The sequence below is a fragment of the Thermobia domestica genome, chromosome 2, assembly GCF_964235325.1.
Source record: "Thermobia domestica chromosome 2, izTheDome1.hap1.1, whole genome shotgun sequence".
Classification (NCBI taxonomy): domain Eukaryota; kingdom Metazoa; phylum Arthropoda; class Insecta; order Zygentoma; family Lepismatidae; genus Thermobia; species Thermobia domestica.
This window is the reverse complement of record NC_137455.1, coordinates 223,577,288-223,591,724: the sequence shown is the minus strand read 5'-3', so window position 1 is coordinate 223,591,724 and position 14,437 is coordinate 223,577,288. Positions and strand designations below refer to the sequence as shown.

At 36.3% G+C, this 14,437-nt stretch overlaps 1 protein-coding gene across 6 annotated transcripts in view; it reads left to right on the top strand.

Annotated features, from left to right (window-relative positions):
* LOC145678384 (AT-rich interactive domain-containing protein 3C-like) overlaps positions 1–14,437 on the top strand; it is a 788,039-nt gene that overhangs the window by 192,849 nt on the left and 580,753 nt on the right. For all 6 annotated transcript variants that reach the window (XM_081748463.1, XM_081748461.1, XM_081748464.1 and 3 more), the window contains one exon: positions 8,713–8,835. In XM_081748463.1, the coding sequence (XP_081604589.1) occupies positions 8,713–8,835 (123 nt within the window). The remainder of the gene's footprint in view (positions 1–8,712; positions 8,836–14,437) is intronic.

Sequence of the window (14,437 nt, the reverse complement as noted above, 5' to 3'; positions counted from 1 at the left end):
CAAATTATTCTGCATACTCTGCATAAAATACTCCATGACATTAGGATCTGTACGTTAAAAGAAGAACGACTGAAGAATACATAAGTATAGTGGCATACGCAAAGGGGTTTATGTATATACCGTGAAAATGTATACACACTTTTTTCTGGCGAAAGTAAAGCTACAATCCAATAGAAAAAAAAAGTGCACTTTCTGGTCAAACTGAATATTTCAAATGGTGGTTACAGTAAATATTCAAGATGGTGAGTTTCAGCATCGATAAATTCTTGAGTACGAGCCACGACTGGTTCCGTACTTCGCACCTAAATGTCCAATGGAATTTCTGCGCACACCATTTTAACCTCATTCTAAAGTATATCCAAGTTACATAACTTACGATGGTACCTCATCTTTTACTGTGCCCCATAACAAAAATATAAGCGGTGTAAGATCTGGAGAACATTCAGAAACTCTCACGCGATTGATTCCCTATGTCCTACCCACTAGCCTGGTACATTTTGATTCAGGTATGCACATAATGGTGCAGCGGGACGTCATCTTATTGATAATAATACCTGTCATTATCAATTACCATATATTGCACGAGGAGCTCATGTGGTTCGGAGTCCATGTTAATCAGTAGGTCCACGTCTCATATAGCCTTGCTGCCGAAAGGGACGCTAAACTAAAAAAAAAAAAAAATAAAATAAAATAAAATAAAATAAAATCGTATATTGCACGAATGGCACGGTAAACGGAATAAGCAAGCTACAATACCGTCAAAACGGTAACACCCAATGAGTCCCCTAGGAGACAAATCACTGCACACACCAGGCAAATTCGTAGCCTTTTCAACAGTAATGTGGAGATTACCTTCGGCCCAGTGCACACAATTATACCTTTTGACATTCCGTTAAGTTTGAATTGTCCTTCATCCACGAAACAATGCTACCCATAAATCTCGGTTCACGTGTAATCTCTTGTACCCATTCACAAAATTGTATCCTGTGATCTGTGTCGTCGTTACGTAGCTGTTTCACCAACCTTGGAATGTACACTCATGTCCAAAATGATTTTCACATATGTCTTCTTGTAAGAATATAATTTAATAATTATTATGTAGAGTACTTTTAATACTGATACTATGTGTATAATCGGGAAATGCATATTTGTGGTAAATTTCATAGGAAAATAATTATAAATACGAAAATTAGAATGAGTAAACAAAATGTTGCTAAATGGACAAGAAAGTTTTATTTTCGTTTTATTGTTCTTATTTACTGCTCTATTGACATGAAATTTTCCACATATATGTCCTTGCCAATTATACACATACTAACATTATAAGAAATACCAGGCGAATTCGTTACCAAATTATATTCTTACAACAACATATTTATAAACATGCGACAATAATTTTGGACATGAGTGTACATACACGCAACTTACAGATACCTTTCTTCGATATGCGTAGCACACTACTAATACTTACAGCTGTCACTTGACCCTTGCCATGTAGACTTTTGTGGTGAACGCTGAAAAGCATTGCAACCGAATATTCAGCACTTTTAGCCGTGGAAAGTCACCCTGATCGACCTTTCTGCAAATCACATTGTTCCATGAACCTCAAATTTGTTTCGTTGACCTGTAATTATTACCCGTTCCAAACTCATGTCTCAACTGTGTCTGAACCTCAGCAATATTCTTGTACTTCCAATACTACTTAATAACCTCCTTCTCTTCAAAGCTCAAATGTCCCTGTGCAATGATGATATTACTCTCTTACCACTAACTGGGTTGAGCACCTAAACCGACGATTCTGCTGCCACCAGTTGAGGAATTACTTTTTCTCAGAAATTTAACTTTGCAGACTGGGAAGTAAATTTTCTATGATCGCCATTTTTTGACGCACCGGTATAATTTATTAGTATGATGTAGACTCTCGACTATACCGCTTAATGTAGCGGAAGGGCAGGTAGATTATCAAAAATGCTGGATAAGCCGGACTTCTATAAATACTCATTTTCTGCCCGATGTATATAATTAAAACCAAACTTCTTATATCAAAATCAGCTGTTATTTATACGAGGGCAAGTCAAGAATTATCCGCAATGTAGCTATAACTTTTCCTACATTGTTCATACTGAGCTCTGTCCTCGTTTATTTTATTGTTATGCTGTTCTAGTCATGCTACGAATGTTCGATCCTAATTCCTCCATTTGTCTTCCTTTTGTTACAGATAGATCATAGCCGCTCCATTACGAAAGAGGAACAACGAGTAATCATCCATGTTTTGTGGTCGGAAGGTGTACTCGTATCATGGGCCGCAATCCATTCATGAAATCTACGGAAAATTCAAAAATGGTCGCACTAGTGTTACGCACGAGGAAGAAGCCGGAAGACCATCTACGGCTTCTTCCTCGTGCGTAACACTTGTATAACTATTTTTGAATTTTTCAATCCATTCGTAGACATTCTGTTGTTGCAAGACATTTCTCCCGTTTGTGCCGAAAGTCTTTGATAGATTGCGGCCCCTGATACACCTTCCGACAACAAAAACCAGATCACTGCTCGTTGTTCCTGTTTGGTGCAAACTTCTAATGGAGTGGCCATGATCTATCTACAACAAAATCAAAAATGGAGGAATTAGGATCAAACCTTCACAGTATGACCACAACAGCATAAAATAAAATAAACGAGGACAGAAGTCAGTATGAACAATGTAAGGAAAGTTATAGCTACGTTTAGCCATTCTTTCAGAAAAAAATGTTCCGGGGGCACTGAGACGTATTATTTTGTTCTCCTCCGGGGACACTCTGAGAGCTCCGTGCGGCAGTGCCCCCCAAAAAAACATGTCTGGAAGAAACACTCGCTACATTGCTGATAATTTTTGACTTATCCTCGTATTTTCTGGCATCTTAGTACAAGCCAATACATCAGAAATGTTATGTACTGTAAAATACGTTTTAAAGTTAAGACCAAGAATAAAAATATCGTACACATTTTAAGATAAATTTTATAGTGTCTAACTTTATTGCAGAAAACAAAATGATGTACACTTACAATATGAATACACACAATTAAAATAAACGAAACATCAACGTAAAACGTAGGGCTAATTACTAAAAAAAATGATTTAAACTTATTGTACCATTTGTTGATAAATAATTACACAAAAATGTGAAAAGGCAGGCACAATAACAAAAGGTCAAAACTTATTGTTCTTAGTTTTTGAAAAAGTCCGTGGTAGATTGCTACTTCTTGGCAAATTCGCGTTCTTATGAAGGCGTTAAAAAGTCGAGTAGATCGTTCATAAAAATTATTCGCGTTATTACGGAGATATTTCCTTTTAACTAAGCCGGATAGTGTATATATGCGAGCGACGTTAAAGATTTTCCCGGACATAAAGAAATTTGATACGGGCATCAGTCCTCTATATAGGAACCCCTAATGACCTACACTTTTCTCATCGCTTTATGCACTTGTGGAGACCATGTTTGCAGAAGTCTGCAGAATGTTCTAGAAGCTTTGATTTGACCCCAGAAGTGAGCGTTTCATTGTCTTGGAATATTTTTCCACTCAAAAATGATTTAATGGTTGGGAAGAAGTGAAATCAGATGGTGCAAGGTCAGGGAAGTAGGGGACGGGAAAAGACTTTATACCTACCTGCAAGATCTTACTTCTGTTTCGGAGATATGCGAGTTGTGACCTAGAACATTGGCCTTTGGTCAGCATTTCAGGCATCTTGATTTTGATGGAATCCCATAATTTCTGCAGTACTGAAGCATAGCATATCTCTGTAATTCTGGTGTCCTTCGTCAGGAAATCCATCACCATCAACCCAGCATGACATTATGAGCTGTGGGTTGGCCACGGGTTTTCTTTCGAAATTGGTGAGTATGCTTCCGTTGGTTTACTGGACCTTAGTCCCTAGGTCATAGTGATGGACTCATGTTTCATTCTGTTATTAGTCTGATTTAATATATATATATATATATATATATATATATATATATAATATATATATATATATATATATATATATAATATATAATATAATATTCGGGGTATGAAGTCAAAAGTTCCTGGGAGCATTGACTTGTTCCTGCTTTTGGGCAGGTGTCCCTACGCGGGAAACCCGGGGAGTAAACATCTTATTGACGTGCTTATGCTCGTTAATTATATCATGAAACTGATTTATTTTGTGTAAAATATTCCAAGTTTCGTTCGTCTACGGCTATGAAGGCTTGATCTACAGTCTGAGAGTAACTGTACTTTTTGAATTTTCTGCCCTACCACTGGGTTTACTGAACGTTACAGAAGTGGCACAGGGGATCATTGGGAAGGGAAGGCGGACAGTTTTCCCTCCCTTGAGTTTGAGAAGTCCATACTTTTTAATCAATTGTATGATAAGATAGTAATAAACGTGAAATTATAATGTCGAACGAGCATTCCCATCCCTCAACAAAATTTGAAATGATGCTCTGATGTGGTCTATCAGTGTTTAGTGATGAAGGAAACCATTGATGTTAGAATAAGCTAAATGTTTTCTAGGGTATTCTATAAATATGTGAGCACCTAATATGCCCGTTGTAGTTGACGTTCGCTGTGTCGTGTTCTGTTTCTGGTTGGGTTTAGGCTTTATTAGAAACATAATTATAGATCATAAAATAAATATACATAATAATAAATCATTATGTAGTAGCTGAAATGCTCGTTTTCGCATGTGCCGAATAATGTTTATATAACATCTTTGAAAATGAAGAAGAGCGTGAAATAACATTAGCTACGAGAAATAATCTCGGACCAGCTGACATGCCCGTTCTTTGCTCACGAAAAATAAGGTTAACGAAAAAGAATACAGAGATTTGAAAGATATGCAATCCGAAACAGAGACGAAGTGATAGTTTCATATCTCAGGCAGTGTGGTTCATTGTACCGTACATGTACGCACTTTATTTTGACCCCCCCTAGTCCCTCCTCAAGTTGAAAAATTGAGAAAGTAGATTCGTACGCGATTAAATCTGTACAAAATTTAGTTACTTTAGGTGACTTCTTTCTGTGCAAAGGTACACGTTCTTTCATGTATTAGTAAGAATAATTAATCAGACGAAGGGTGTTCACAACAGAAGGAATTTCTGAATGTGAGTTATTGTTATATAATCATTGATTTTCTTCCTGACAAAATAATAAAATTAACCTTTTCATATAAGATCTTCCGAGTGTGTTCATATTCGTTGCATACTGTGACAATGAATAAATTCTGACAAAAGTACTGTATAAAATATTTGTTACAGTTCAGGTAATTTCTCGTTGCATTTTAAAGACATTTTGGTCAGACTTTATGTATTCTTAGATTTAAAGTTACGGTAGTATGAACAGCAGTAATGAAATTCCATTTTATTTTCCCGTAAATTACATAAGTTTTCCGTATTGTACTATATGTCTGTACAGTACATTCTCTAATCCCGCCTTGTGTTGCTTCGGTCCTGGCAAATGATTGCTTCTAGTGAGTTTTTTCTTCATTAAAAGTATCATTGAGGCTAAGAAACAGAAAAAAAATTGACACTTTTTTTACTACATAATATAATTTTATTGTATAGTAGTTACCTTCCTGTAATTCACAGATTTCGATAATCTGAGACAACCTGGTCTACGGGATTAGTGCAGAGCTATATTATTTGTCAATAATTGTTAAGAAGTGAAGATTAGCACTCTCTCTCTGCTACGTTTGTGACAATGGGTTATTTATTTTAAGGCTGTACTGAAAGAATGATTTTTTACATTTGAAAATTATTATTATTATTTAATTAGTGAAGATGAAGGCTTGCTCCTTATGTTATAGTAATCATAATATAACTTATAGATGTTTTAAAAATTTGATCAGTGACTATATATAAAAAGTCACTGATCAAGTTTCTATCGAAGCACCAGTGTATATATATTTCACATACTTGTATATATTAATTTTGCATTCAGCCTATGAGGTCATTGTAAAATTGTCATGCCATTAAAGTATTGCAATATATAGGAATTCATTTTCAAAAATATATTTTCGTGTTACTTTGTTACAAACACGCAGTCCTGCCTATGTCAACCACATAGGGTTTTTGATATTGATTTATTTTGTTTTTTGTAACACGACATGATAAATAACTTTGTATAAAATGTCTTGCTAATGGCGAGAGCAAGAGCAACTATTACAAAAGTGGCTCGTTAATTTGTCTTTCTTTTTAAATCTGGTGTGATATGCCATCCTTTGTGCTGGTTTGTATAACATCCTTATTTGTTCTTACAATTTTTTATTACTAGATACATTTACTAAACAACAGGCAAATTGGCACATTTCTTTGCTAGGAATGTGCAGCTAATGAAAATTTCAAAACTACGTATATAAAACCTCTGTAGAGAAAATTTTGATTATAAACTGGGGAGAGAAAAACATAGTATGAACAAGAGAAAGCGAGTAAGGAGAAAGAAATCGTTAAAAGGTAAAACAAAACTAATATTATCTCTCGAAGTCACGCTGGGACAACCTGCATATTGTCCGATACCTGTTTGTACGACGTCCCTACATTATTTATGGCCTGACTTGAATCAGCAGGTCAAAAGAGCGTCTCAATAGGAGGGCTTTTTTTGGAAGTGGATGGTTGTGACTTCTTTGGAGTTGAGGGTCAATTCTTATTTCGTCCTTTCTTCCCTTTCCGTGACACTTGTTAGCTTGTGTACACATATAAAAGTGTATTTGTGTGTGATGGTTCCCCAGTGGATTTTACTGCCAATGCTATGTTTGGACAAAAGGTTGGAAGGACGTGATATCAAGAATACATTATCCTCACCAGGTCTAAAGGAATTTTACAACCTGAGCTGGTGATGACTTTCTGAACAATGAAAATGCCCCTTCATCGAGTTGTGGGAAAGGAATCAATGAGCAGTGCAATGTGCAAGAAGTTGAGATCAATACTAAAACATATTTGTGCCTTTCATAAATATAGATACGTTTTCCGTATGTCATATTTGGATGATTATTATTATTGCCATTGTTTACTTGACTAGTATATACGAGGGACAGTCATTAGTTTTGCAATATTCCGTACAGATTGTAACACTCAAGATATGGCCCTTTGTGTTGGATTGTCTTTAGCCACCTTCCTGCAATTTCCTCAGTTCTACGTCTCGTTCATATATAGAAATGAGTCAGTCAGTATTGTTTCCACCTCCCGTTACTTAGTGAAGCATCATGTTTCAGGAAATGCACCACGGACCGAAACAAATAGTAATCTGAACGGGCAAGATCAGGACTATATATTGGGTATGACATTAGTTCGATATCATGTTTTCTGTCAAAATTTTCTACATTTTTTGTGTTATTCAAGCCAAGTAGTACCGGGTTGCGGTGGGGTGGGGGTGCTGTGCAGCATACATCCGCTTCTGCGGTTCGGAATAAAGGTTGACATTGATAATACGATAGTTAAGCTAAGTTGCATGCTGCAAGAATCTTGTAGCTGTCATTACAATATCTTGCAACCCCATCTTTCTATTTACTGTTTACACATTACAACATTCCGAAAGCAAGAACAATGTCTCCACCCATGCAGCATTGCACTCTAGTGGACAAATAGTGAACTTCCTCAATAAAAACGTGTATTTTGGCGCGCTTCCTCTCCCCGCTGAAAAGAACCCGTCATTTCGGAAGCGGCGAAACAGGTTTTTTTTCTTTGTCAGTGGGAGGGTGACAGCAGGTAGCAAGCAGGACGACCCAGAAAGTTGAATATGGTTCAACTTCTTGCAAGATGAGAAAATGTTGCATGTCCCATTGAAGACTGTTTACATGGAGAAATAATTGTAGTTCCAAGATTTTTTTTAATGACAGCTACAAGATTCTTGCAGCATGACAACTTTAGGAACGAACTCTAAGTGAATTCCCTCTGGTAGTTTCACCATGCACAGAGCGTGAATTTATGCTTGAAAAGGCCCTGCTTGACAATCGGTTTTGGAAGTAGGCCCTTGCTCAATCACTGTTTTTTCATATTCGGATTTCGAAAAAAAAAAAAAAAAAAACACTTTTCGCTCGTTCAGGAAACACACATCAAGCGGATTTTGCAGCAGTTGTCAGCACACATCCACTCTTTTCTGGGCCTGAGCTGGAGATAAATCCATGTGGCAGCTGTTGATGGTTGCGAAGTCCGTAAAGGTGATGCACTGCCGTAGACTGAAACATGCCGAGTTTGATGATCGTCGTGTGCTGGTGAAAAGATTTTCCTCAACGCTTTGTCCTATGTTCTCAGAATTGGGACAGTCGGATCTTCGACATTTTTACAAAATGCACGAAATTTCTGAGACCAACGAGTTACTGTGATGTGATTCACTACATCTTTCCCTTCCGTATGAAAAATGTTACGGGTTGCTGCCGCATTGTAATTCCCTAGTTCGAAGTCGTGCAGTACCAGTTCGCGTATTGGACGTTGTTGATCATTTATCGTTACTACCACTAAAAACTGATTGAGTGGCGGCCTCTGTGCTAAATAATTGCTTTCCACACCATCTTTTAGGCCAGATTGACTTTGTGCTTACGATCGATCACATGATATACACGCGCTGATGTTTGGGCTATGGACATATTGCAAGACTTATGACTACGCAGGTTTCTAACATAAGTGTATTTGCTGTTGTAAGGAATATTATTTCGTAATTATAACTATGTTGTTTTAATCTTTTCTCTTCTCTTTTCAGTCTAATAATGATGAAGATCTGAGCGACGCGGAGTTACAAGATGAGGACAGTAGCGATGCCCTTTCCAGGTTACCTGTCGATGCTGTTGGCGATCCGGAAATTCTAGCAAAGTTGAAGCAGCAGGTAAGATTTGTTTTAAGACATATCTAAATTTGTAGGATTGTAGGTACGTTCTGAATCTGTAAAACTTGGTACTATCTAATTTAAACAGCTGTATTTTACTTAGAGATTAATATATAACATATTTTAAATCTATTTAAGAATTATTGGACCCTCACTAGTTCGGAATTCTTGATGCTGCGAACAAATAGTCCTACATTATAGCAAATTATGAGGATGTAGGTAGGTAAAAAAAAAAAAAAAAAAAAAAAGAAAGAAAAAGGATGGAAAGTCGATGGCAACAAGAGGTATATTATCATAATAATAGTAATGGTGATAAGTATTTGACAAATATTATCGATATAATATATATAAAAGTGTCCAACACTTAAGGACGAGATAGATAAAGTATTGCGTATTTGGTGGTGAAAGTTCGTTAACGTGTTGTCAGAGATCTTCTGTTGACACCTGCACATCGGCGATACAGTTTGTGGTGTCAAGAGCATAAGAACCGGACCGAGGAGGAGTGGAGTCGCGTTCTCTTCTCTGATGAGAGTAGATTCAATCTGAGTAGTGGTTCTGGATTTACACTCGTCTGGCGAGAGCTACTCAACTGTCAATGTTATTGTGACATTTTACTTCTTCCTCATGTGCATCTTTTCAGAGGTGCAGTCGATCCTGACTTTATGGATGATACTGCATGATTGCGTCGAACAGCGCAGATGGCGGAGCTTTTTGAACAAAAAGATATTTGGCGAATGGATTGCCGTACTCGTTCTCCAAACTTGAATCTCATCGAGCACGTCTTGGATACTATAGGGGAACTTCTTGTAGCACGTCGAGATGCACCAGCAGGGTGTCTATCGGTCACGAATGTCACGAAAAAGTCACGAAATCAGAAAACGGTCATGAAAGTCACGAAAAAGTCACGAAATTTAGCTTTTGGGTCACGATTTTTTTAAACTGTACAAATGTAAGTACAGATTGGAAAATTTTGTTCTATAAAACGTCAAAATTCACCACCAAAAATGTCTATGGTCGGGTTTAGATGCTACCAAATCACAAGCAATGTATGTTTCTATCGCATGGATGAAAATTCGGCCTAATTCGCTCTTCAAAATGTTAGAAAATTTTATGATTTGGTAAAGAAAAGGTCACGAAAAAGTCACGAAATTTCATTTTGGAATTTTAGTAGACACCCTGACCAGTGACCATGCGGCAGTTGTCAACAACGCTGGGGAAGGAATGGATCTTTATACTACAGCAATTCAGTACCGACTATGTGTGAGCAGCAAGGGAACATGGTGGAGCATACGTTGGTGTCCTTGGTGATCATTGATCACATGCCCTTTTAAGAGTCGTCAAATTATACATACCCCTCAGCAGGGTTGGCTGGTTTAAACCATGGTTTAAACCAGCTGTTTTTTTAACTGGTTTAAACCAAAAATTGGAAAAAGTTCGTACAAGTGTAAGTGTTCATAAAATCTTGATGAACACACATTTGTGGGTTATCACGTTTCACTCTCGTATATTATTCATATTATATTCAGACAATAAATTCCGCAATCATTCCTCAAAAGAGATTATACCACAAAAGCAACGTTTTTATTTTATGAATGTTTCTTTCGTGATTTTTTTTATAGTTTATTACTGTTATGCAATTGCAATGAAAGAAAAATTCTAAATACTGTTTTATTTTAATAATGTTTACTATTGATAAAGTAGGCCTACATTGAAATGCCTTACTTTTTGAGGGGTGGGGGTCATAGAAACCCCACGAGAGGCATTTATTGAAATCAGAAGTATCTTTGGTATCTATTTATGTATAAATGGGTCAGAGGCAAAGTGGACTCAAATAATTCGTATCTTTATTCACTTTTCTTACTGGTATGCAAATTAAGTCATTGTATTTCGTTAATTTGGACTAATAAAAGTCGTAGTGAAGTAACCAGGGTTGATATGTTTAAAACAAAATGTTTAAAACGAGGGATGTTGTTTTATTCAGTTTGTTTTAAACGTTTTAAACAAATTGTTTCAAACGTGTTTTTTTCGATGCTGGTTGGACATGTTTAAAATAACTAAAATATCAGATTGAAGAAGCTAATTTAATTCTCTAACAAACAACCCATCATCCGCAGGATTTGTGCGTGAAGTAAATTACAAGCAGAGTTATATTCTTATTATAACAGCAATTACTGAACGAAATCTGCACATCAGTGTACGTATAACTAAACCAACAGAAATTCAAGTGAAGTATTTGAACATTTCTTAATTTCCAAGAATAACGGAGGTTAAACACACTATACACTATTCTAAGATCCAAACTCTCAAATTCAAAACTTGGGTATTTTTTGATCACTATCATTTCCATAATAATGACAGTTTTCACGTCATAAGCTAGAAGAAAATGCTCAGACAAATACAATACAACTCATAGAAAAGAGCAGTGACTAGCCTACAAGGAGCAAATGACATTTTAACTAAACAGTGTTCAAGATACATCTCTATCTGCAACATGGGTAGCTAATAATGATTAGTGTCTACGGTATAACGACACAATTAACTCTAGACACCCGCCAGGGATTTTCACAAAATGGTAGACTCTCACGCTCGGGGCTCTGGTGACCCCCCTAATTATCACAGAGTCATGAGTTATACACCATTGGAAAGCATATAGACCACAAATTCCAACGAGGTAACATTCGTGAAAATTCCGCCGTATTCGTAGAAAAAGAACAGACAAAAAAAAAAATCATTAAAAATATGAAAATATTGACTTTGCGGGTCCCTGGCAATCTTTGCAGTCTCCCTACGCTGACAAAATGATGCTAATGTGTAGGCTACATACTTGTGACAATAATATAAGAAGTGGTAGCCATTGCGTAATGAATTCGTTTTATGTAGGAAATATTTAAAAAAATATGCGCAGAAAAACATTCATTGAATTAGACATTCCCTCCCCTCCCCTCCCCCACTATAGTACCATGTCCATATGCAAATCATTTTTGCTGCACACATCATGTATACGAAAAAGAATTATGCTTCTAGACCACTTCAGTGAAATATATCTTGTGTTATATGGGACCGTCCCGAAAATAAATGTAAATTAACCAAATTTGACCCCCTCTTCCTCTATAAACAACAAGTACACATACAGGTTACTATCATGTAGGGGACTACTTCATTGTTTCACATACCAATTTTTATGGATGTACTACAAAGGGGGGGGGGATACCCGCCAAAACCTGATGAAAAAAAAAAACTTCATTCTCCCTCTCTCGGCCGTACATACGTACCCCCTATATACATAAAATGCAACTGACGGAAAGCTTTATCCCTCAAAAATACTTTGGTACCAGATCATCTTTCTAGCTTAATTAAAGACTGAGCTATTGATTGTTGTAAAAATAAATGTAATTTAGGTCAAAAAACTTAAACTCCAAAAATTGGCTAACTTTGCCCCCTCCCTGCTCCCCCATATAAGCAAGAAGTACAAATACACGATATTACCATGTAGTAACCTACTTCATTGCTTCACGTAACAATTTTTATGAATCTATCCCCCAAGAGGGAGAATGGCCCCCAAAAAACTGTTGAAAAAAAATACGATATTTACCCTCCTCCCACATACATAAAATGCACACCAGCAAAGCTGCATCTTTCAGGAATAAATTGGTACCAAAACCATCTTCCAGCCTTAATTTGAGGTTTAAGACTGAGCTATTGAGGTTTAAAGCCCTGACGGTGTGTATGCTTGTTAAAACTCTTACACAGTCCGCAACACTTGAAGTTGGTCAAAAATGAGACGTCACCTTGCACCACCCTTACCTACATACACTATTATTTAAAAAGTAAAAAATGTTCCAAAAAGAGCTTTTGTAAAATAAACTCGGTCGTATACGGCATTCATTTTTGAGTGTTCCCAATCGTCTTCAGTGATGGATCTGAAATATATCAATAATGGAGTAAATCCCTCCCCTAGAGTGTAAATAAATTATTTCCATGAGAATTTCGTAAAACTACTCCCGATTTTTATAGTACGTAATGCTGTATATTTTCTTCGAGTGTAGAGGTAAATTTAGTTCGGGGTTGAAATTAGTGATAGGAAAGGAGGAGATTCGCTCCTTCAGCAGTGTACGGCTTCACTAGTTATTAAAAAGAACTTCTAAGTAGAGAACCATGTTATACCACTGAGCAGGGTTGGCAAAAACCATGGTTTTTATTAAAAAAAACCAAATAAACCGGTTTTTTTGGTTTAAACCAGGTTTTTATGGTTTAAATAATTTGCTCTATATATTCATATCATATATGGACAGAAATAAGTTTGTTTCGCCTTGATGTTATTATGCGACAACCGAGTTATGCTGGAAGGGGTCACATAAGCTTAAAGCGGAATAAAAACCGCTTCTCGAGTTACATCCGAGAGAAATTGTCCTCCATTTGAACTCGGAACCAGGACTAATTGGCCACAAATGCGATACGTCTGCCGACTCACTCACGAAGGAATCCTGATAAAAAAAAACGTTGTACTGATCTCTGTCAAGAGTCATTTCAGAAGGACAAAAAGATAAACAGTTACACAACTGAAACCATTACACAGAATTACACATGAACAATTTCAAAGTACTACGAAGTACAGAAGAACTAATTTAGTTCAAGTTAGTTAATAACGACTTTTATTGGTCCGAATTAAAGAAATACACCGACTTAATCTGCATATCAATAAGAAAAGTGAATAAAGATACGAATTATTTCAGTCCACTTTGGCTCAGACTCATTTATACATAAATAGATACCAAAGATACTTATTTCACTAAATGCCTCTCGTGAGGTCTGTATGACCCCCCCCCCCCCACACACACACACAAAGTACGGCATTTTCGATGTATTTTATCAATAGTAAACATTGAAACGAAACAATATTTAGAATTTTTCTTCGATTGCAATTACATAACAATAATAACTACAAAAAAAAAAATCACAAAATAAACGTTTATAAACTTATTTTAAAAAAAGTTGCTTTTGTACTATAATCTTTTTGAGTAATGAATGGGGAATTTAGGTCTGAATATAATACGAATAATATACGGGAGTGAAACGTGATAACCCACAAATGTGTGTTCATCAAGATTTTACAAACACTTACACTTTTACGAACATTTTTTGTTTTTTGGTTTAAACCAGTTGGTTTTTTTGAAAAAACCAGCTGGTTTAAACCTTGGTTTAAACCATGGTTTAAACCACCTTGGTTTAAACCAGCCAACCCTGCCACTGAGCATTGATATATACATGAGATGGAATCATTGTAAATGTAGAAATAAAGATTTTTCTCACTTTATCTAGGAACTCCGCTACTCCTAGTCCTACTCCTAACCTTCTCCAAGCTAAAAATTTAATTCCCTTAATAAGTAAAATTCAAACTGACAGCCACATACTGTAATCAAGCCTTCAAATCTTTTTAACCTTTGTTTGGTACTTTCCGTATTTAGAATTTTATTCCCGTCTCAACATCGCGAGTACATGAAACGTGAACCTAGAATTTAAGGTGGATTATGAGCCATGTATGATTCCAGAGGGATATAATATGCTAACTACTCTGCTGTTCTCTGTTTCATATATGAAGAAA